This window comes from Aptenodytes patagonicus, chromosome 6 (assembly GCF_965638725.1).
Source record: "Aptenodytes patagonicus chromosome 6, bAptPat1.pri.cur, whole genome shotgun sequence".
NCBI lineage: Eukaryota > Metazoa > Chordata > Aves > Sphenisciformes > Spheniscidae > Aptenodytes > Aptenodytes patagonicus.
The window spans coordinates 50,782,702-50,803,848 of NC_134954.1; the positions used below are offsets into that span (position 1 = coordinate 50,782,702).

Here is a 21,147-nt window from a genome sequence, read left to right on the forward strand (position 1 = left end):
ACAACATTTTATCAATTAATCGTTTGTTTACAGGCACAATTATAAATGAATTAGGTTTACATCATTTCCCGCCCCAGTCTCCACCCCACCCCTAAAAAAAGGAAGGGGGGGGGGGGAGAAAGGGGTGAAAAAGAAAGGAAGAAAACCAGGCAGACACACACAAAGACCAGAAAATGGCAAAGAAGGTACATCAGTCCAAAGAGCTGCTGATAGAGAAAGGTCAGGAGACCAACCTGCATCCGTACTGCAACATTTGTAGAAAACCAAAGGAACCGCAGTAGTTTACAGAGTTTATTGCATTATACATGCGAACAGAACATGCACAAGAAGGACATATTGCTGCTGAACGACTACTATTCCACATATGCACCACAAGGAAATGTCTACAATGGAGAAGAAGGAAATATTCCATTTTACGAAGGACAATCTCTAAGTTCATTTGCGAGGATAGTTACATTATAATGTGCTTCTCTTTCCCCCCGCCCCCAAAGTTCCCCCCCCCCCTTTTTTCTTAAAGTATTGAATGTACTCAAAACGTTATGGCCCGTGTAACAGCCCCACATAAATACCATTTTGTTAGTAAAAACATGAAAAAGTCACATTGCTTGGATGTTCGACAGTTCCAATAAGTTAAGACCAAATGATAATATTCAATAATAGTTACCCTGCATTACGATGAGAACAAAAATAAATTACACGTGCTAGGTTTTATATATACTCATCATAGTAATACATATTCACTTGCAGCGCTAAAAGAAGGACGAAGAGTCACATTCTATCAGAAAAAAAAAAACCAAAACCGAACTGGAAAACGCCGGGTTTTGCCAGAGTCTCTCCTGCCTTTAGCAAGTGGCGGTGCTGTGCCCGTTCCTCACTGGTGCCCCCCCCGGGGTTAGGGTTTAAGAGAAGGTCAGATTAGCGGTCAGTTCCCGGATTCGGTTCTCCCTGCTCATCTTCTTGAGCTTCATTCTGCGGTTTTGAAACCAAATCTTGACCTGCCTGTCAGTGAGGTTTACGCTCTTACTGATCTCTAGACGGCGCTCTCGAGTGAGATACATATTGAATAAGAACTCTTTCTCTAATTCCAGTGTTTGGTGTTTAGTATAAGGACACCTCTTCTTTCTGCCACTCTTTGCAGTTAGCCAATTGCTTGTTGGAGTATCAGACTTGATTTCCTCTATCAAAATCAAAGAAGAAGAAGAAAAAAAAAATCAAAAATACCTCAGGCTGTTAGAGGGTACCCTTGGCCATGACCCCTCCTCTGCAGTGTCTGGCAGATATGGTGGATGTGGGCATTAAACACAGCTCGGGTGAGGTGTGGGCACAGGGAAGGGACCTGCTGCCAGGCTGGGCTCGCCCGTCCCCGCCACACGGCACCCTGCCTTGCGGCCGCCCCGCTCTCCTGCCCCTTCCAGAAATGGGCTCTCAAGTTTTCAGCTGGCGTTTAGCATTTCAACAATATTTAGCCTGCCATCAGCCCCGTGGCCACATTTTAACGGGTCTAGCCTCGCCATGGACGCCTCGGGCTCCCACGACACTTGCTACGAAAATATCCCAGTTACAAAATACCCTCGCGCTCTATTTCGAAGCAGCTTCCCCCCAGCCATCAGCTGAATTACACCAGCACACCTAGGAGCAGACATAGACGTTTTCCCAGCCAAAAAGATACACAAGAAATTAACACCCTCTGTCTCGGATTTTTTCTTTTCTTTTTTTTTTTTTTCATTTTCCTTTTAGTTGTTGTTTTTTTTTTTCCCCCGCCAGAAAGAAATCTGCCCCACATCAATCTAGAACCTGGGCTGTTAAATATAATTCAGACAAAAAGAATCTCCATGCACACGTAGGGTAAAAATCGACCTAGAGGTTGCAAAGTACATTTTGATAGGAGAAAATTTCCCGTTTTGGGATTCTTCGACACACGCCGTTCGAAAGGAAGGCTTTAGTGCACTTTTAAAGGGAAAATAAAATCAGATTACCACCACCTTTAGCTTTCAAACGCATTTTAAAATACTGTTGCACTTTTGGAGACCAACCCAAGGTTATCTAAAGCACCACATTGAAATATTCCACCTTTGGACCAGGCGGATAGCGGGCTGCTGCTTTCATTGTGCATTTGTTTCCAACTTTACCCAGCCTGGTAGCACCTATTCCTCACCTATTTTAATAGGATCGTAATTAACTTTAAATGCAATCAAACCGCAGTAAGGCTCAGTGGAAAAAAAAAAAAAATCAGCGAAATATTACGAGAGAAAAGTTGAGCTGGTCGTATTTTACAACCTCCAGACCTGCTTTTTTAGAGGTATGGGGCTGCTTTTGGCTGCTGCAGCGCACTAAGGAGCACACGGCTATATTCTCCGCATCACAGAGGCGGTCTGCATGCACGAGAGAGGCAGATCTCTTACAGAAAATCTTTGGACCCTTTTGTGTAGCATTTTTGCCTGCCAAAATCTTCAGAGACACAGCACCTGCAGCCCAATACTCCTTAGCATTAAATGTGATGGCTGTGATGCTCGTTAGTATATTCGAGCGTGCTTTATGGTGCTGGCGTGTTGGAGTTACACCACGGCACGGCTTAAACTCGGTAATACAGACCTTTACTCTCCTTCTCCTGGACTTCTGGGCTGGACACGGAGCCTTCGGGCAGGCAGCTCCGCTCGTCTTGCAACGTGGACTTGGGCTCGGGACTTTCCACTTGAGAGACTTTAGCGGTGCTGTCTTGGTTGTTCGGGTTTTCATTCATTTTCTTTTCCAGCTGAAGTTGAGCAGATATCTGCGGTTTGGAGCTGCCGCGAGGGTTTAACTGTAACATTACAGTTGAACTCGTTTCAGGGCTATTATTGTACTCTTGGGTTTTCCCAGTGGCGTAGGTCTGGCTCAGTCTAAAATATCCTGGGACGGGAACCTCGGGGTTCTCAATGGGGCATGATTCAGACACCAGCCTCTGGTAGGAAGGGACGTCTGCAGAAATGAGTTTGGATCTCTTATCGGAATACATGCAGCAATTGCTTTCTTCTTTAATATTTGTAGTGAAGGAACAAGTGGGGACCTGCTGTGTAACAGGTTGCTCTATTCGACAAGATCTGTTCGGGTCTGTCCAAGTGTCTACTTGAGGTATATAAGGATGTACATTCATACCCATATTTTGGTGATTAACTTCTCTTTTAGCCAGAGACGGAAGGAGTCCACAGGTTTGCATCCCATACGTCCCAATGTCTGTGCTAGGTGGCATATACATGCTGGCGCTGTTGGAGTAGAAACTGTCACTCCTGCACGCACTGATGAGAGAATCTACTAAAAAAGTATTAGCGGCAGGAGAGCTGTTGGGAAAGGACATTTTGGGGCGGAATTTGAGGAAGAGAGATTGTGTCCTTTGTAGGCTGACATCTCTAGGAAAACATTCCCGTGTAATTGCGGATGCCTCCGCGCGACCACATGACAGCCGGGCCAATGGCAGCGCCCGCCGCCCCGCGCCCCGCCGCCCCGCCGCTGACGCGCCCCGCCGCGCCGCCCCGCCGCGCCCCGCCGCGGTCAACAGCGACCCCTAGGCCGCCGCGCCGGCACCGCACCGCACCGCGCCGCGCCGCCCCGCCGCGCCGCGCCGCGCCGCGCCCGCCGCCCGCCGCCCGCGCTGCGGCAGCCGGCCCGGGCCCCGCCGCCCCGCGCCGCCCCCCCCCTCCCCCCCCCGCCCCGCGCCGCGCCGCGGAGCCTCCGCGGGCGCGGAACCCCCCGGCTGGCACGGCGGGCGGAAAAACGTGCCTGCCCGCCGCGGCTCCTGTAAAAGCCCCGCTTCTGACAAGTGCGGGGACAAAAGGTTGCGGGATTTATTAATGCGTATTAAGGAGAATCAGGGGCGATCAATAAAAGCCTCATCTACATTCTTGGGCTACTTGGTAATTTTCTTGCTTCTGAAGCTTTTTCAAGAGTTATACCCTCTGTTGCCGCGCACGGGAAGATATTTTATTAACAAATCAATCGAGACTTTGTAAAGGATAAGATTAATAGTTAAGATTTAGCATAATGGCGTTCGCGTTATGAATTATTGAAAATTATACTATTGATTTTTTTCCCTCGCTGCTAACCGAGAAGGTCAATTTTTGTTTTAACACAAATCGTCAAATATTAAAAGCTAGACTTCTGTCATAACTCGAGTTTTATAGGGAGGCTACATTCCTAAAATTATTTTACAATGCTCTCTCCCGACCGCCTGGGAAAAAAAGTGGGGTTTTCACTTGCCCTGGAAACTGAAAGCATCATAAAGATAATTTCTCCTTCTGTGGTATTGCTCATTAAAAAACATACAGGAATTCATACCCTCACTGCAACTCTTCGAGCAACTTTTTCTTTTTGTTTTCTTTTTTTTTTTTTTTTTAAGAAGAATGATCAATGCATCTGTATTATTAAAAAAAAAAAAAAAAATAATGCCAAGGCAACAGTAACTGTCTACACAGCTTTTTCCGTCCCAACATTTTAAACGTGTTTTACTGTTTTTCCCCCCACTTCATGCCCATATTCACACCCGCAGCTATTACATTTTGAATAGTGATAGTACAAACTGTTTATTACTCTTTCCTTTCTTCCTTTTCTTTTCTTTTTTTTTTAACTGTCCTCAAACTGGAGTATTTCTTATCTGGGACTAATGCTGTCAAGGACTCTCATGCAGACAAAGTGAACTTGTTGATAATTTTTGTTTCGGATTCGTCCGCCTGTTTATTTTGGGCCTTTCTAGCATCAAAACCCCTTCTCAGGTCCCCAAGAGCGGGCAGCACGTGAAAGGATTTTAAAAAATTTAAACGCGTCTTTCGCACAGCTGAAAACGTGCGTTTTCCACCCGCGTGGATTTGAATTTTCCCCCGTTTCCTGGCATTTGGATGTTTTGCGCTTTACCGTACACTTTAGACCGCTGGAAACAATAACCCTATTTAAAATTTCGCTGTGGCAATGAGACAGACCGTTTAAAACCTTATCGCAGCTGTTCAAATACAACATCATTGTCAGGTTAAGAGCCAGTGTCTTTTATGGCCGCGGTCGCCAGCTTCTGGGTTGCCGGAGAGTTTAAACATTACCTTCGCAATATTCGCTGCTTTCAAGATCTCCTCGCAGCGTCCCCTGCGCCTGGCGCAGCCCCCTGCCCTCTCCGGGCACGCTTCGCCGCCACCGAGGGTTGAGCAGAGGAGCGGGCGCTCCGGCGAGATGGCTATTTAAGATCATTATCAGAGCCATTGCTAAGATTTGCCCGCGCCGGGAGAGAAGCCGCGGCGGAGCCCACGACGCGCCCTCCGAGCGCGGCGTTCCCCCCCTCGCTTTCTAGCAATTTCCTCTTCTTCAACAACAGCCCGGACGACCCACGGAGTTTAAAGACACAAAATACTATTTTCCTTGACGCGGCTTAGGACTTGACTGTTAAGTCTAATCAGGAATTTTATGCCCATCAAATGGCTCTTTCATAATCTTTATTTACACTTTAAGAAAAGGGGGTCCCAGAAATACCCCGGCTGAAGTGTTAGCCCAGAGCTTTGCAGCGGGTTTCGCCCAACGCTAAAGTTAAAACAAAAAGCAAATGCTGAGCTGCTTTCCGCGCCAGCCTCGCTGGTGCTAGGGGAGCCCGCTCCTTGGCTCCTGATCAGGGACGAGGGCTCTTTGATTTTTTTTAATTGAAAATATGAATTCCTTGCGTGTCACTACACGGAAACTCGGATGATGGCTGTGATGATAATGATTTAAATGTCGTATTCAGGACTGGCAAACAGCTCCGTCAGACCCTTCGCTCAAGATAAATCATGAGGGTTTTTAAAAACAGGCGGCAATTTTTTATTGAAAATGAACAGTAGGAAAGTTTAAGTTTGATGTAAATAGAAGTTGAATAAACATGGGAGAGCCACCGGGGAACTGGGGACTTAGGCTCTGGGCATTTAATGTCACTCTTGTTTTAAATCATATTAAAATGGAATCAAGTAATTAACATTAATAAATAAATCAATATTGTGCAATAAATGAGATATACAATCTACATTAATATAAAGGTTTTGCTCTCAGAGTCCCATATTTTTCCGAACGAGGGAGGGAAGGAAAAAAACCACCCAACCAATGGGTCCATGCAGATGTAAATTACTGTTTGTAATAAAGCATAGGTGGACATTACAGTTTTCTCCTCTAGCAAATGTCAGGGCTAAAAACTTGAGGCTACCAGACGTGGCAGCGGGGCTTAATTTTCACTGCCTTATCTTCCTAAACCTTATTAATGGTGATATGATTTTTTTTTTGCTCGGCTCTGCTGAGGATTCTCATAGTTGCAATTTGCTGTGTTTGTGTCTCATTATGGGAGGGGGATGGGAGAGGGGTACGAAAGGGGCTAGATATTTTGCAGATGCCTTCAGTAACAAAGGTATTGCGAGAAATACCTTACTTTAAAACCAGGCTGGAACCCAGGAAGCTTTTAGTAAAATTCCTTCCATTTACTCGATTTCAGCATTTTATTTAGGTTGTCTTTAAACGCGCGGAATGCATATTTTATGCCACGCTGTTATATTGCAGGGAGATTGAAGAATACTTTTTATTTAAGGAAAAAAAAAAACCAGAACTGGCTACGGTATTGTGTCCTTTCTTCTTTTAATAATGCAACTGTCACGTTGCCCAGATTTCTATGTGCCATATTCATAGAAAGAGTCGGCGTCTGGGCTGAGGGCTCAGATTCCCTGGATTTTTTTGACCGAGGGCGGGGGGACACACACACATACTGATGCCATTATGCCTTTTCCTAAATATGAAAGCTTATAAAATAAACAAAATAGCACGCTGGCCATTTCTTCAAGGTGTTATTTCTGAGCGTGGGGATCGCACAGTAGCACTGACTGTACTCCCAGCTTCGCCCGAAGCCTCAGCCCTTCCTCTATTGTATTTCTATATTTCTCTGGACACAGAAGTGCATATCTGGTATGATGAGATTTTAGCGTGTAAGATTGGTCGCCGATTCTGCCCCCAGCCTCGGTATTTGGGCTGCACATTTATCTTTCGGCAGATTCCTGCCGCATTTTTAGTTTAATCAGAAAATAAGCAAATGCCCTTTTCGTTCTCCTTGAAGGACAAGCCCAAAGACATCTGGAAATGGCTCACAGCCTTTTCTGTCTAAAGGAATAAAACAGAGAAAAGGGTAAAAAAAAAAAAAAAAGGAAGATATTACAGACTCGCACAGAATCATCACATTCAGACGATGGTTCAAAAAAGAAGAAAGCGGCGTTTCCATATTCCGGTATATTTTTTTTAATTAGCAACACATCCTGGCTCCCATCACTCGTTCACATTCGCTGAGATCGGCCTCACTGTAATTGCGAGGGGTTAAAGCACCTCGTATGAAGCCTAATGGGGTTGGGGTTGGTGTGGGCTCTCGCAAGGAGCCCTCTCACGCCAAGAAAAACAAACAAACACAAAAACTTCGCTAAACGTTTCCCTCTCGAAAGGGGTATCTCCACCGAGAGACCAGCGGATTTTCCTTCGGGCTCCGGCTGCGCCTGCGAGGGGTACCTTTGGCGTCAGGGATCCCAAGGATTTCAGATTGTACAATGCCATTTTATTGCCGACGGAAAGGCTATTTCTAGGAAACTGTTACCAATGAACTTCTAAAAAAAAAAACAAACCCCGACAAGCCAGCGGACAAAGTGCCAACAAATGCTTTCACGAGAGACGGGGCTTTAAAAAATGCGGAATATGGCTGAGCCAACGTGAAATAGATTTCGATGAATTCTGCAAATAAGCAGAAAGCAGCGAAGCCCTTTCTTTCCTCAGATTCTGACCAAAAGTGCGCACTGGAGGGAAAAAAATAAAACAGAAAACCAGAAAAATGGAACATGCTCGGTCACTGGAAAGCGTCCAGGAAATTCATAAGCTTCACTTTAATTTTCTAATCTCTCTTTTGATTTTAATAGATCTCCATAGTACTTTTAAGGAGAGGGATTTCATTCAGCAATGCCTTGGCAAGGTGATGTTCGGATATTAAAAATATCTTCTTTTCGCTTTAGTCTCTCTGTCTCTCTTTAAAAAAATAAGCACTCTCAGGATCTAACGTTAATCTCGCTTTTAAATAAAATATGTTTTTAAAATTATGTTTTCTGTACCTAGAGGTTTATTTAAGAAAAGCCTCGAATAAGAATCGAAGATAAACTGTGGAAACGCACGGGTTTTATATTACTTTTGTTCCATCCGCGTTAAGGCTGTCCTTAAAGAAGTAAATAGATTTTCGTTCTAGGAAACGAATACTGAATATCACTGGGTTGTGGTTTTTTTTTTTTCCTTAGAATTATGGGATTTTTTTTTTAAAGCTCGGATGCATTATAAAAGATTACGACCCCCCCCCAAAAAAAAAATTATTTTAAAGTGGCATATTTCTCCGGCACGTCACGGTTATGGGTTATTTGTTTAATAAATCTTTTTGATGCTTTATTTTCTCATTTGGAAGGCCCTGAAATCTTATCGTTACTTATATATTAGATATTTTATTAGCAGTGGGATTATTATTAGGGGGAAAATAGACTTGAACACCAGGGCGGCCGCGGGCATTACAGGACACGGGCGCGCCCTCCTGTGGCCGCTGGCCGCCAAGCGCCCGGGAATTTCCTCCTCTCCCGGCGTCTTTCTCCTCAGCTCAGTTTGCTCTCACTCATGGGTTTCTCCCTTTCTTTTTAAACAGAAACTTAAAACTGCTATAATTGAGCATTTACGCAAGATTAATGCTAGGGTGTTTCGGTTTCCGCGGCCCTCTTTTGCGGTGCCTCAGCGTTTTAAAGGCGTACTAATCCGCTAAGATAGACTGTTAAAGCACTGCAGGGAACAGAAAAGTCAAACGACTCGTTCTCGCCCCGTGGATTAAGGCGCGGGAGAGACAAGAGCATTTTGCCGTAAGGTCAGGCGAAATGCTTTGAGAAATTCCCCGCGACTTTCCGCGTTTCTAACTAACGGGCTTTGTGGGGAAAGGCACATCCGCAGAAAAGCTGCGTAGCAATACCATCTTTCTCCCTAAATTACGAAGCGTTTCCTACAGCCCCCGCATTTTTTTTTTTTTTGAGCGAAAAAACATAAATTTTTTTTTAGAGCTAAAAAAAAAGGAGATTTGGGGCGAATTCCCGGGGCGCGGAAGGGAAAGGCGAGGGAAGCGGGGAGCCCGCCGTGCTCCGGCTGGTGGGGACCGGAGCGGGGCACGCTCCCCGCCACGCCGCGGAGAGGCTCACCTCGACCCGGCTGGGATTTTCTTTGCGTTATGATGCATTTGCTAATATGGCCAGCTATGCGGTAATAAGTGTGTGTGTGGTTGTGCGTGTGTGTGTGAGAGAGGGAGGGAGGGAGACAGAGAGCGAGAGGGAGAGAGAGTGGGTGGTGGTTGAAAATAACAGAGAACCTTAAGGCGCCTAATTATTCAGAAAGGTTAAAGGTGATGACCTTGACATTTTGGAAGTTCAAAGGCATACACTTATGTTTTTCTTGCTAAAGGGTTTAAAAAAATTTTTTTTTTAGTCATGCCTCCCTCCGCTTCCATTTCTCGATTTTTTGAATTCTCGGGCTTTTCCTGACTTATTTGGGCACTTTTGCCTTCCCTGCCTGCGAGCGTAGCGAGAGCCGCTTCGCCCTATTCAAAAAAGGCAAATTCTTTTCTCACTCCTCGCCTTTATTGCACATTGCGGAAATCTCTTTTTCGCCCACCAGAAGGTGTATAATATAACCCAATTAAGCTGTTTAGAACCTCGGGTTTTATGGTGTTGTCTAGACAGTTCAAGGTTTTGTAAACAGCCCGGCCAGGTCAGGCAAGATAAAGCGGCGAGGAGCGGAGCGGACCTCCGCCGGATGCCTGCCCCCGCGCAGGGCCCGCCGCGGCCGGGGCAGCGGGCTGCGCTCCCGGCCGAGCGCCGCCGAGCTCCGCTCGCCCTGCCGAGGGATGATATTTAAGAGATCCACCCCTCTGCCTCCAAAGTGTTTTTTCTTTCTTTCTTTTTTTTTCTTTCCCCCTTTTCCCCCCGCTAGTGCCAATTGTTTACAGCGCTCTCTTCTCTGACTCGCTCCGAGCCCTCGGTCTTTCTGCCTTACCCTTCACTAACAAGCAAACAGTCGTCGGCGTTGGGGATTCTGGGCTTACTGGGAGCCTGGCCAGTTAAAAAAAAAGACTTTTTCGTTGTTTATAGTAATTGTAGCACCATCAGAAGTGATGGTCCGCAGACAGCCATGTTGGCTCTGCCTCACAGCGAACAGGGAAGGTTGCGCATACCTACAAAGGGAGAGTTAGACATCTAAACTATTATTTATTTAAAATGCATTTAAAATAACCCGACTAGGGTTCCTCCCGTTATTATTTAACTGAACTTGGCTCTAGCCCGGGAAACGCTAGGATCCTTCGGAGATGGAAATCCATACAGCGCACGGAAGTTATAACCTTAACTTTACTAGAAACCATTTATTCACATGAAAAAGACAGTGGCCCGTGCTTTTGGATGACAATAGAAACATATATATATATATATTTTATATATAGCGAACGTACATTTACCATCTCTTAAATAAACCGCATTCACTTAAAGGGAGGAAAGTGTTATCCTAGCTCAAAAGCAACAACAGAGCCCCCCCGAACTCAATGAATTGTAAGCAAAAACTACCAGACACACTGCAGGTCCATGGCTGGTACTGTGGGAGAGGAAAAAAAAAGCACCTTTGGCGAGAAACACTTGAGAGTGGACAGTTGGATTTACCCTAGTTTCCCCTTATCAGGAATCTGCTCCGCCAAGCCCCGAAATCTCCAGTGGCCATTCAGTGTGTGGAGTTGCACATGAAAATGAAACTTTGAGTTCCGCAGGGTGGATGTGTCATGTAAACCAATTTACTTTTGCATTCAGATGGCAGGTCAGAGGGACCGAGATATTCTTTTTTTTTCTTCTTTCTTCCTTTTCTCTTGCTCTCTCTTTTTTTAAATTTTTTTTCCCTTTCTTTTTCTTTCTTTTTTTTTTTTTTCTTTTCAAAACAAGGGATTCCCAGTGAAATATTGGAGTCGATCTCTGTTCAGTTTCTTTTCTTTCATCCTTCGATTCTGGAACCAGATTTTAACTTGCCGGTCAGTGAGGTTGAGCATTCTGGACAACTGCAGTCTTTTCTCTTTGTTTATGTACACGTTGAAGAAAAACTCCCGTTCCAGTTCTCTTATCTGATATTTGGTATAGGGACACCTCTTTTTCCTTGATCGCTGGGGAATTGCTGAAATTCAAGAGAGAAGAAACTGATTTACGCTGCTGCTACGAACGTGCTCAGCTAGGAAGAGATCAGGGACTGTGACAATATCCCATTGCCTGGAAAGCAGCCCTCTAGCAGTTCAAAAAAATATTCCTGGGGCTTTTACTTTCTGGGTGACTTAGCAAAAAAGCAAATATTTCCCAACTTCTCCTTAAAGGAGAGCACTTCGAGCAATACAGAGAGATATTTAAATGGGCTGGAAATATTCCAAGTTTCTCAAACTCCTCTCACATCCCCCCCCTCCCCCCCCCCGCCCCAAACGAACGAAGATCTTAAGCTCTAAACCGAAGGCAGCTCTGAGGACTACCTGTGAAATCTCCCCGTCTCCCCCCCCGCCAAATCAACAATTTAATAACAATTAATATCCTCTTCCAAGAATACCTTAAGCCCACCTAAATTGGTTTCCTATCGTAAACACGCTTTACAACGGTAAAGGAAATCTTATAGGATATATAAAATCCTTTGGATGCTTATAAAATTGCACATAAAATGCGGCTTGACAAAGTGTTGGCCTTGTACTCTTGCCCCCAATTTACTACTGATACCTACCTGAACTGTTGCTCTTCTCTGCAACAGCCTCACCAGAAGGGGAATCGGCGCTGTTTGCTGGTGTCACTTTCTTCTCTTGGTTGGAAGGTGTTTTACTGCAAGTGCTGTTCTGGGCTTTCAAGTCGCCCTTGTCCGCGTCCCCCTCGCCCTCGGAGTGCTGCTGGTACGGGGGTCCGGGGGCTGTCTCGTAAAACTGGTCGAAGCCTTGCGGCAGGATGCCGTTCCTCCCCACCGAGCTGTAGAAGTTGGAGGCGGCGGGAGACGGTCCGTGGTGGCCGCAGACAGGGTCCGTTTTGAACAACATTTCCGTCCTCCTGTTCGCAGGCTGCAGAAAGTCTCTGTGCATCACCTCTTCAGCTGAGTAATAAGGAGCATAACTGCCCCTATACTGCCATTTGCTGCGCTCTAATCCGTATTCCCTGAATGCTACTTCGCGCACAGGTTGGACATGAGGTAAATTAGAAGAATAAGGAAAAGTCATTTGACAGGACGACGATTGCGACAAAAAAGAGGGTTTCGTCGAGAAATCTGAGGGTGAGACGTAATAAGCGCACCCTGGCAGATACATATTGGATGTGCCGTGACTGCAATCGTCAAACTCAGTCATGTCTTCCTTTTTGCGATTGCAAGCAACCAGGAGGCTTCAATGCATTGAACAAGATCCATCTATTGCACAAGAGGGTTTGGACAGGATCAACTAAGAAAAAATCCCCACCGTGTGCTGACGTGCAATTCATCTTGATTGATTCTAGTGGTAATTATGTCACGTGACGCGATGTAGAAATGTCCTTATATCTATATCAGCCCCTCGGAAAGGCTCCTAAGATCTCTCCAAAGAGCCCTCCCAGCACGGAGAGACGAGCGCAGCGTTTGTACAAATAGAGCCGCTTTTCCCCCTCATCCTTTCACCAGGCGATGAGATACACGTAGGTGGTGCGGCTAATCACCTGGGGCCGCGCCGCCCGTGCAGGCGCCTGCCCACCGCCGGAGCCCGGCGCGGAGCCCCGCGGCGCGCAGCCCCCCGCCCGCATCGCCGCCCAGCCCGCCCGGCCGCCGGCCCTCCGCGGGCAACGAGGGGGCAATAGGGCCACCGTCGGGGAAGGTAGCCCTCGGAGCGCGGGGTGCGGGCGCCCGGCCGGGCACCCTCGGCTCGGAAACGTGATCGCTGCTCGTCAGAGGGAGCGATGCTCGCTGGCCGCCGCTCACGCAGATGATGAGCGGGTGATGGTTCACTCAGGAAAGCCAAGTCCCATTCACACGCTCGAGCGTACGAGTGGATCTGCCCGCCCGGCTCCAGCAATCCACGGCTGGCATCAAAACCGGTCACGAAATTCAAAGCCTGAGTCCCGATCACCTCATTTTCCCTCGCTTATGAGCCCAAACACTGCGCGCTTGTGTAAGGGCGCCAGAGACAAACTGAAATGAGAAATACGCAAACAACATCTCTCAGCAGCCGGTTTTATGAAAGGGAGACACTTTCGGGCTCTTCTGGAAAGCAAAGGGCTAGGGCAGGAAGAGAAGTCCACCAAGCACGGTTTCCTTGGGAAGCAGAGCGGCACACAAAGTGACCTCTGTTCCCGTGTCTCCAACTCCCACCAAAATGTTCATTTTCATTGGAAGGGAAAAGCAGGGTTGGAAGCGGGCGACATGCACAACACCCGCCAGCCCCGCGGCCGCCCTGCCTTCGAGGGCTCATTTTTGTCAATTTTCTTTTTCTCCTTGAAACATCATTTTACATAGACGAGCACAAACCGGATCACAAAGGCTGAAAAGAGAAGAGAATAAATAATACGCGCCAGCAATAGCCCTGTGCTCGAGCAATTCCTCATTCCAGAAACGTTTGCCAGCTCTCTATGGGAATGCCTTTTTCCGCCACTGTACAGCATAGCCAGAGTAGCCCCGCCACATGCCGCTCTCCAAATAAACCCGAAATCTGGGCGACCTCTCCACGCCGAGCAGGGTCGCCCCCTGCCACCCAGGCAACCCCCGGGCGCACCGGCCAGGCGGCAGGCCCCAGACCACCTCCAAAAAGGCAGCCTCCGAGTCCCACAGCAAGCAGAGAGCTCGGCAGGTAGGGAACCGGCCCCAAAGCGCCGCGGACAAGTGGGGGGAAGACCCGGGGCCGCCCCGGCTCTGCGAGGCGGCGGTGCCCGCGGAGGGCTCGGCCAGGCGCAGGCTGCGCGCCCCGCGGCCCCGCCGCGACAGGCGCCTCCTTGCGCGCCCCCGGCTCCGCGCTGCGGAGAGGTTCCGGGGGCGGGAGCCCCCCAGCCCGGGCTGCGCCCCGCACCCTGCCCCCCGCCCCGCCGCCGCCGCCGCCACCGGCACGGCCCCTCCTGCATCCCCCGGCCGCCCAGAGCAGGCGAGGGCTGCCCGGGGGGCTTCCACACCCCAGCCCAGCCTGCCCTTTCTAAAAAGCAAAAGACCAAAGCCAGGCAGATAAGATGAAACTCATTCCTTCCCCCTCCTTTCTCTCCTTTTTTCTTTTCTTTGTACAGTATGGTAATTTTTGCCTTGGTGCCTCGCTCGCAAACCACCTCAAACGCCACACATTGCTCCCAGCAGATAGACTCTCGCAAGGTATCACTAGAAATCAGGGCACGAAACCACCATTCCCTGCCTTTATCGGTAACTTTCGAGCCTTCTCGATTCTGCTGCAACACATGAACAACCTCCTAAAAATGATGCCTGCGCAGTTAAAATGGCTCCTGTATCACTTACCACCCTGAGCTTGCAGCAGAGCAGGGCAGGGATCCTTTTGGATTGTGCCCCCAGGTTTCTGACCGCCTATCTCATCAGGAAAGATGGCTCTGGGAACCTATGGAGCTTCATTTTCTTCACCGTTCAAACAACTCCTTACGCCTTAGACAGAATCCTTCACCTTCCTTTCGATGCAGCAAGCCTAGCATCAATTAAATTTTGGCGCAGGAGCCAACCGGTTTCAACTCATTCAAGTTCAAAGACATGGCGACGATTTGTTAATACGAAAACAGCCCTTTTAGGAAACAGTCCCTTAAAAAGCGATCTAATTTGGGGAATGTGAGTCTAATATCGTAGCAGGGACTCCGCTGGAATAAGGCAGAGCTGGGGGTCCCCGCCTGCCAAAGCATTTTCACCCTGGGGTCGGTTCCCAGCCCAGCTCTGAGCATTCCATATCCCCCCCCCCCCCCTTTTTTTTTTTTTTGCCTTACGCAGATTAAATAGCATCGAAACATAAAAGCACATCGTGTAGACAGTCAGGCGAATACTTTACCGTTAGGCGTCTTGAAACATCTGCAACCGTTGCCTGGAATTACCAAGTATTCAGGTCCAAGTGACATTTCCAAAAGCCCTCCGTGGAAATCAAGGCGACTTGCATATCATTCGGGTTTAAAAATATGCCCAGTCCGGCTGGAGAAGATGCGGTATTTTTGTGCCACCCAAGATAAGACACTAACTTGACCTTAACTTTGTTATGGCGCCCCTAGTATCTGGAGAACGTGAACAGACACTGTCTGGCAGCTCTCGTAAAAACCGACTGGAGAAGAGATTCTGAGTCATTTCATTTATTGCCACTACAGTTCTGCAAGAAAGCTTTTCCTCCCTGCCAAACTTTAATTATTTATGCTCTTTTAGGAAGCACAAAGGCATCCAGAGCCATTCCCAACGAGCCGAGTTGCGTTTGCAGCCTTATCAAACGAGGAGGAATGGAGAGCCCCCTCGGAAGGGCTTTATCACGTTTAGGCTGCGGTCGGAATGCAAAGATGTTTATGTTGGAGTAAATAAAGGGATGGATGGTCGCCTTGCATGCTGCGGGGGGACGCGGGCGTGGGCGCAGCAAGCGGGTGCCCGCTGCTCCCCCCCCCCCCCCCCGGCACCGCACGCACCCACAAAGCCGGGGCAGGGGGCGAAATACAGCTGGAAGGACACCCGAAATAATCCAGCCGGAGGGCGTGGAGTACGTCCACCTCACTCGGGTGCATCTCCTGCGCGCCCACCCGCCGTGCCGCACACGCGTGTGCACGCACACGTGCCCACGGGGCGGCTCAGGCGGGTGGGCGCAGGCAGAGCCGCACAGGCAGGGCGCGCCCCGTGTCCGCAGCTCCTCCACATGCGTGTGAGCCTCCCCAAACGCCCGGAACGGCTGTCGTCGCCCGCTGCTTCAGAGGAACAGCTGAAGCCTGGAGTATGGGCACGCGTGAAATCATGCACCATTTTCTCCCGCCTATCTCTCTATGCACAGTACGCGCCCGCAAGTATGTACGTCTGTGGCTGCGCACACACGGTTACACACAACGGGCGCTGCTGAAATAAGTGCATCTATGTATATACAGGCACATACACACGTACATCATACACATACTTTTGCATCCCATCGCGTTTTAGATCCTACCTCCTCTGTTTTTTCTCCTTTCGTGGGCGATTTAGACTAGAAGCTTTACAATAAGCCATCGTCGTGGATCAGATGCGCTTACTAAATAATACATTGCCTTTCACATCGTTTCACCCGAGGTTCCTCTTCGGATTTCACATCACCCATGTAATAAAGGGACTGGTTGTACTGGGGCGCGTTAGGACAGGGAAGGACGGCATAAAGGATCCATTTCTCATGGACTGTAGCCGGCTGAATAGTATTCCAGGAGGGAATAAGAAAAGGGGCTTTATCTGGTTTTTGCTTTTCTCCTGGCTTGCATCATTGGGGTTGCTTCTAGTTTTTTTAATTAGGGAAAAGCTACTGAATGAAGAGACTTTTATTGTCCGCAATGCGCCAGCTCCCAGCACAGGGGCTGAACGCCTCGAAGATTTGGAGGGACCCAGGCGTGGTGCCTCTGGCTGTAGGTGGCTAGGTGTGCATCCCCTTCCCTCGGGGAGCTCTCACCCGGCGCTGCTTCGCCTCCGCTTTTCCACTGGCAGTCACCCCGCCATGAGCGAGGTAGGTTTTTGTCTGCATTGGGCAATGCGGTAAGAGGGGCCATTCTGGACGGCGAGAAATGCGCCTCCAAGTTGGGCTGGTTTTCCTTCTCCCTCCCGAAACACCACCCGAGCGTTACCTTTGGGGCTCTCTGGAAACTTTCGGGAAGATGGCTGTATTTCTGCCCTCCTAGAAATCCGGCATTTACCTCCAAAATCCTCTGGACCACTGTGCCCTGGCGAGCAGTACTTGCAAGCAAAGGAGTGGGTAGGAGCAAAGTTCAAATATGCCTCTTTATGAAATAATGAGTTTATTGCCTTCAGGAAGGCAACAGCCCCGTGTAAATAGGTAGCTGCTTTGTGCCGTTCCGTGAGGTTGTTTAGCCTTGTTGCGTACACCCCGAACAACCATATCTGAGCCTACTTTATATACCAGAAAATAAGGCAGGCTCTGCCAGCGTAATTATTATTACTGTTGGGAGAGGCTACCCAAGGTTTTGCGTGTGGAAACGCCTCTTCATTAGAAACAGATTTAGGTGGAAATTGCAGCCAAAAGGCGTTTTAATCCGGACCTAAAATTCCGTGGGAAATTTTTTTTTTTGTATTTTCTGAAATATCAGACCAAGGCAGTATCTCGCATTTCCCCTGGCTCTGCAGCTCCGGCCAGCCTGAGTGCGCTGGTGCTGCAGAGGCTGGAGGCTCCCGGCAGAGAAAGCCTGTCAGCAAGATGCGGGGAAAATCGATTTCATTCTCGTCCTAAAACGATAATCAAACGGCTTGGGCAATGCTCCCAGTCCCTCTGGTTGGGTTATCCTCTGAGGTTTGTATCTGGGAAAAAAACCGAAAGCGTTCGCCCCTTTCCCTCATAAAAACCTCTGCGGAAACGGCCATGGGAACGGTCTCGCAAAATAATCAAACCCACTAAAACCTCCGGGCTCTCCCCTCCCCTGCGCCTGCAGCACCTCGGGGTGAGAGGGAGGCCCCGGCTCCCCCCAGCCCGGGCCCCTGCCCCGGCCCGCCGCGGCCTCGGCACCGCCCGCTCTCCTCCGCCTGTTTGTTTGGGGCAGCGCTTGGACAAGGCCAAAGTCAGCGGCGCTGGAAGGGCAGGGCCCGGCCCGGCCACCGGGGGCGGCACCGGCGGCGGCGGCGCCGCGGGGGCCGCCCGCGCCCGGCTCTGCGGCCCCCTCTGCCGCCGCGGGACCCCGCGCTCCCCCGGGGCCCGGCTGGCGGGAGAAGGGGATGGAGGGGCGCCTCTTCCCGAGGGGGGAACCTCTCCTCTGTGCCCGGGGAGCAGCCCAGCCCGCGCCCCGGGGGCGGCGGCCCCCCCGGCGGGCACACAGGGCTCCCCTCCGCCCGCGCCCCAGCCGTCGGGGCGGGCAGCCGCAAGCCGAGCGGCGGGAGCGGCCGCCGCCGCGGAGCCGGCGCGCGGGTTACGCGCGGGCCTTGCGCGGGTGTCACGTGCCCTCTCCGCCGGGCTGCGGCCGGATCTGCAGCTCCGAGCGGGGGGTGGGAAAAAAAAAAAGAAGCAAGAAAAGGGTTTATTTATTAACCGCTTTCCCCCACCGCTGCTCGAGCAGGTTACTCCAAACCGCAAAACAAGCCGGCGCCGCAGGCTCGCCCTGGCGTGCAGGGCTGGAGATGAAGGGAGCAGCCGGGACTCACGGAGCTGAGGTCTTTACTAGGCGTTATTCCTTTATTTTGCTGCAAAATGGTGTTTACATACAGATAAAAGACATCGATTTTAGTTTAGCACCGCTCGTTCTCCGGGGAAAGAGAGGGTAAGAAGCAGAAGATCTATATAAAAGGAGAAAGAAAGATAAAAAGCTGATAATACAGGTTTCCGTGCTGGTCTGGCTTGTCGTCTTCATTTTGGCTAAGAACTCAGCGTTTGCCAATTTACGCAGGGATCCTACGCGTTTCGAGAACTTGGTTTAAATGGTAAAAAAAACACACTCCCGCGTTTCACTCGCAAATACGCTCTACTCTAGGGGTGAACACTCCGGGCACGAGTTCATGCAGGAACGGGCGGACTCTGCTCTAGTACATGGAAAGCGCCTGCTCACGCATTACTACTCTTTTCTTTTTCATCCGCCGGTTCTGAAACCAAATTTTAACTTGCTGATCGCTTAAATTCAGTCTGTTTGATAGTTCTTTCCTCTTCTGTCGGTTAATAAACTCATTGAGGAGAAACTCGTTTTCCAATTCAGCAATTTGTTGTTTTGTGTAAGGTTTCCGTTTCTTTCTCGATCTCCCCTGGGTGGGGCACCAAGGCAAACCTACAACAAACACGTCGATAATTTAGTGGATCAGGTCTGGGTATTAAAGAGAACACGCAAGAAACCCGCAAGACAACAGGGCTATACTAGGTCGGCAAACCTGGCAAAGCACAGCTGACAGCACAATTTCTATCTACCTCCGAGTCGGATTAAGCGATTATCGCTCCGAATGGGTTACAGGAGGGTTACAAAGCAATTACAGGCATCTCTTAGAAAGCAAGTATCGCTAGGTCGCCTCTAACTAAAGCGAGATATTTAAGGCATACCATCCTGCACTGAAGGTCTGAGGCATGACTGGACTGCTGCGGGCTGAACTGTCAGGTTCAAGTTGACGGAATTCTTGATGTCCTCCTTTAAGCTGGAAGTGCAGGAATTCACTTCAAAAAGAGCAGCCGAGCCGTGCAAACTTCTCTGCAGGCTCGAGTGGTCATACTTTACGGGCTTTAAGTTGGCTGCGTGAGTAACGGTTGGGTCATTTGCAAAAGATTGCCTCTGCCTGCATCTCTCCTCTTGTTTGGAGCTCGCATCGTGGGCGTAATATTTATTGTTGTCTTCCAGGCACTCTTTGTTGCCGTTGGAGCTGATGTTGATTGGAACGGAGCCGGGGAGGTAAGGCTGCGCCGCGCCGCTGAACGCGTGGCTCTGCGGCTGGGCTGCGCACGAACTTGAGCAAGTCCACGGGATCGAGCTCCGGGGGTAGGAAATGGTGGGCAGAGCCGCCAATTGACTGCCATTAGCCCGCAAATTAGGAAAATAAAAGGAATCTGGAGATTGCAAATTCAAGAGAGAACCAACGTAGCCAGATCTGTAGAGACTGCGATCACACATTTCCAACAAAGGACTTCAGCTGTTCTTACAGCAGTATTTAGTTACAACAGGGAATAAGCGGAAAGCCTGAAACGATTGGACGAAACTTTGCAGACAGGTTCTTCAAAGCCGGTAATTTCAGCACCGCCTCCAGCCACCGAGCCACAGAGTCCCCCCCTTTTTTTTTCTTCTCTTTCCCCCCCCTTTTAAAAAGTCTTATGATAACACTTGAAATATGAAAATACCGAGCTCGCGAGGGGGAGGGGAAAACATGGTCTCCGCTTCTATAAAAGTGGCCGGGGCTGGCTGGCAAAGCTGCGGCGCTAGCGGAAAGATGAGGGGAAAACAAACATTTGCAGAGTTGCCGAGGGGACAGGGCAGCCCCCGGCGCAGCCCCCGGCCCGGCGGTGCCCCCCCGGCTGGCAGCACCCCCAGGGCCAGCCGCCCTGCGCCGGGCAGCTGCCGGGGCGAGAACTATACCCACCATAAGAGCGTGCACCGCGGGCCGGGAATAACCTACGATGGCTCCTTCCCACTCAGAGGAAGGAGATGTGACTCTTTAGGGTACACATATGTATTTCTGTCCCTGTACAGAGGAGTACACCTTGTGCGCGCGCGCGTGTGCGCGCAGAACACGTATTTTTGTCCGTTTTGTATACGCGTTCGTTTTAATTGCGAGCAACATGATACGCATCTGCATATGCTTGCAATTAGAATCTTAATTGATCGGATATTACCAGGTTCGTCATTCTGGCACACTAATGACTGGTATTCTCTTAGGTCCGCACGTCTGCCCTTTTTACTCTTTTTACCATTCATCTTCACTCCGAAGCGAAGACAAGCTTTTAAACAACGCTTCTAAAACGCGGGGTTTATTTTGTCTTTAAATTACAGTCAAACAAACATCGACAAACCGAGAATAACAGCAGCAATGACACGGAATTACTTGAGCAACCCGCCGAGATAAAATAAATATAAATAAATAAATAAATAGAAGCGAAAGACTGCGAGAAAGAAAACGCCCGGGTCTGCTCTGCAGCAGGGAGGATGGGAGTGCAGCGGTGGGCAGAGGAGAATCAGCCTCAGCTGGGTACCCCGCTGCTATCTCCCAGTTGCGTATGAGGAATTTTTCTCCCCTGACAAGAAAATTGTCCCTTACGGTGTTATTACAGTGTTATTTTGCTATTTTTTTTTATTTTTACATTTTTGAGAGCTCAAACAAGAGCCTAGTTACTCCGTTATCTCTCCCATTTTCCCGGTAGCACCGGAGTAAGTATGAATAAAATCATATCTGAGAGCATTCTCACAGGAGGTTGCTCGTGTCCTTTCCCAAACCGTGCGGGTCGGGAGACAGTGTACTTCCCACGGA

The 21,147-nt window shown here is 49.3% G+C and overlaps 3 protein-coding genes across 3 annotated transcripts; all 3 read right to left on the minus strand.

Annotated features, from left to right (window-relative positions):
* Positions 1 to 541: 541 nt before the first annotated feature.
* HOXD10 (homeobox D10) lies at positions 542 to 3,378 on the minus strand. Its single transcript, XM_076340752.1, has 2 exons — positions 2,593 to 3,378; positions 542 to 1,177 (listed from the first exon to the last, which is right to left on the minus strand). Exons 1-2 carry the CDS (start codon positions 3,332 to 3,334, stop codon positions 900 to 902), a joined length of 1,020 nt encoding a protein of 339 aa, XP_076196867.1. The 5' UTR covers positions 3,335 to 3,378; the 3' UTR covers positions 542 to 899.
* Positions 3,379 to 10,404: 7,026 nt separating this feature from the next.
* Positions 10,405 to 12,415, minus strand: HOXD11 (homeobox D11). Its single transcript, XM_076340753.1, has 2 exons — positions 11,809 to 12,415; positions 10,405 to 11,223 (listed from the first exon to the last, which is right to left on the minus strand). The coding sequence occupies exons 1-2, from the start codon at positions 12,413 to 12,415 to the stop codon at positions 10,988 to 10,990; spliced, it is 843 nt and encodes a 280-aa protein (XP_076196868.1). The 3' UTR covers positions 10,405 to 10,987.
* Positions 12,416 to 18,369: 5,954 nt separating this feature from the next.
* HOXD12 (homeobox D12) lies at positions 18,370 to 19,799 on the minus strand. The gene is made up of 2 exons (XM_076340754.1): positions 19,238 to 19,799; positions 18,370 to 18,971 (listed from the first exon to the last, which is right to left on the minus strand). The coding sequence occupies exons 1-2, from the start codon at positions 19,797 to 19,799 to the stop codon at positions 18,733 to 18,735; spliced, it is 801 nt and encodes a 266-aa protein (XP_076196869.1). The 3' UTR covers positions 18,370 to 18,732.
* Positions 19,800 to 21,147: the final 1,348 nt, after the last annotated feature.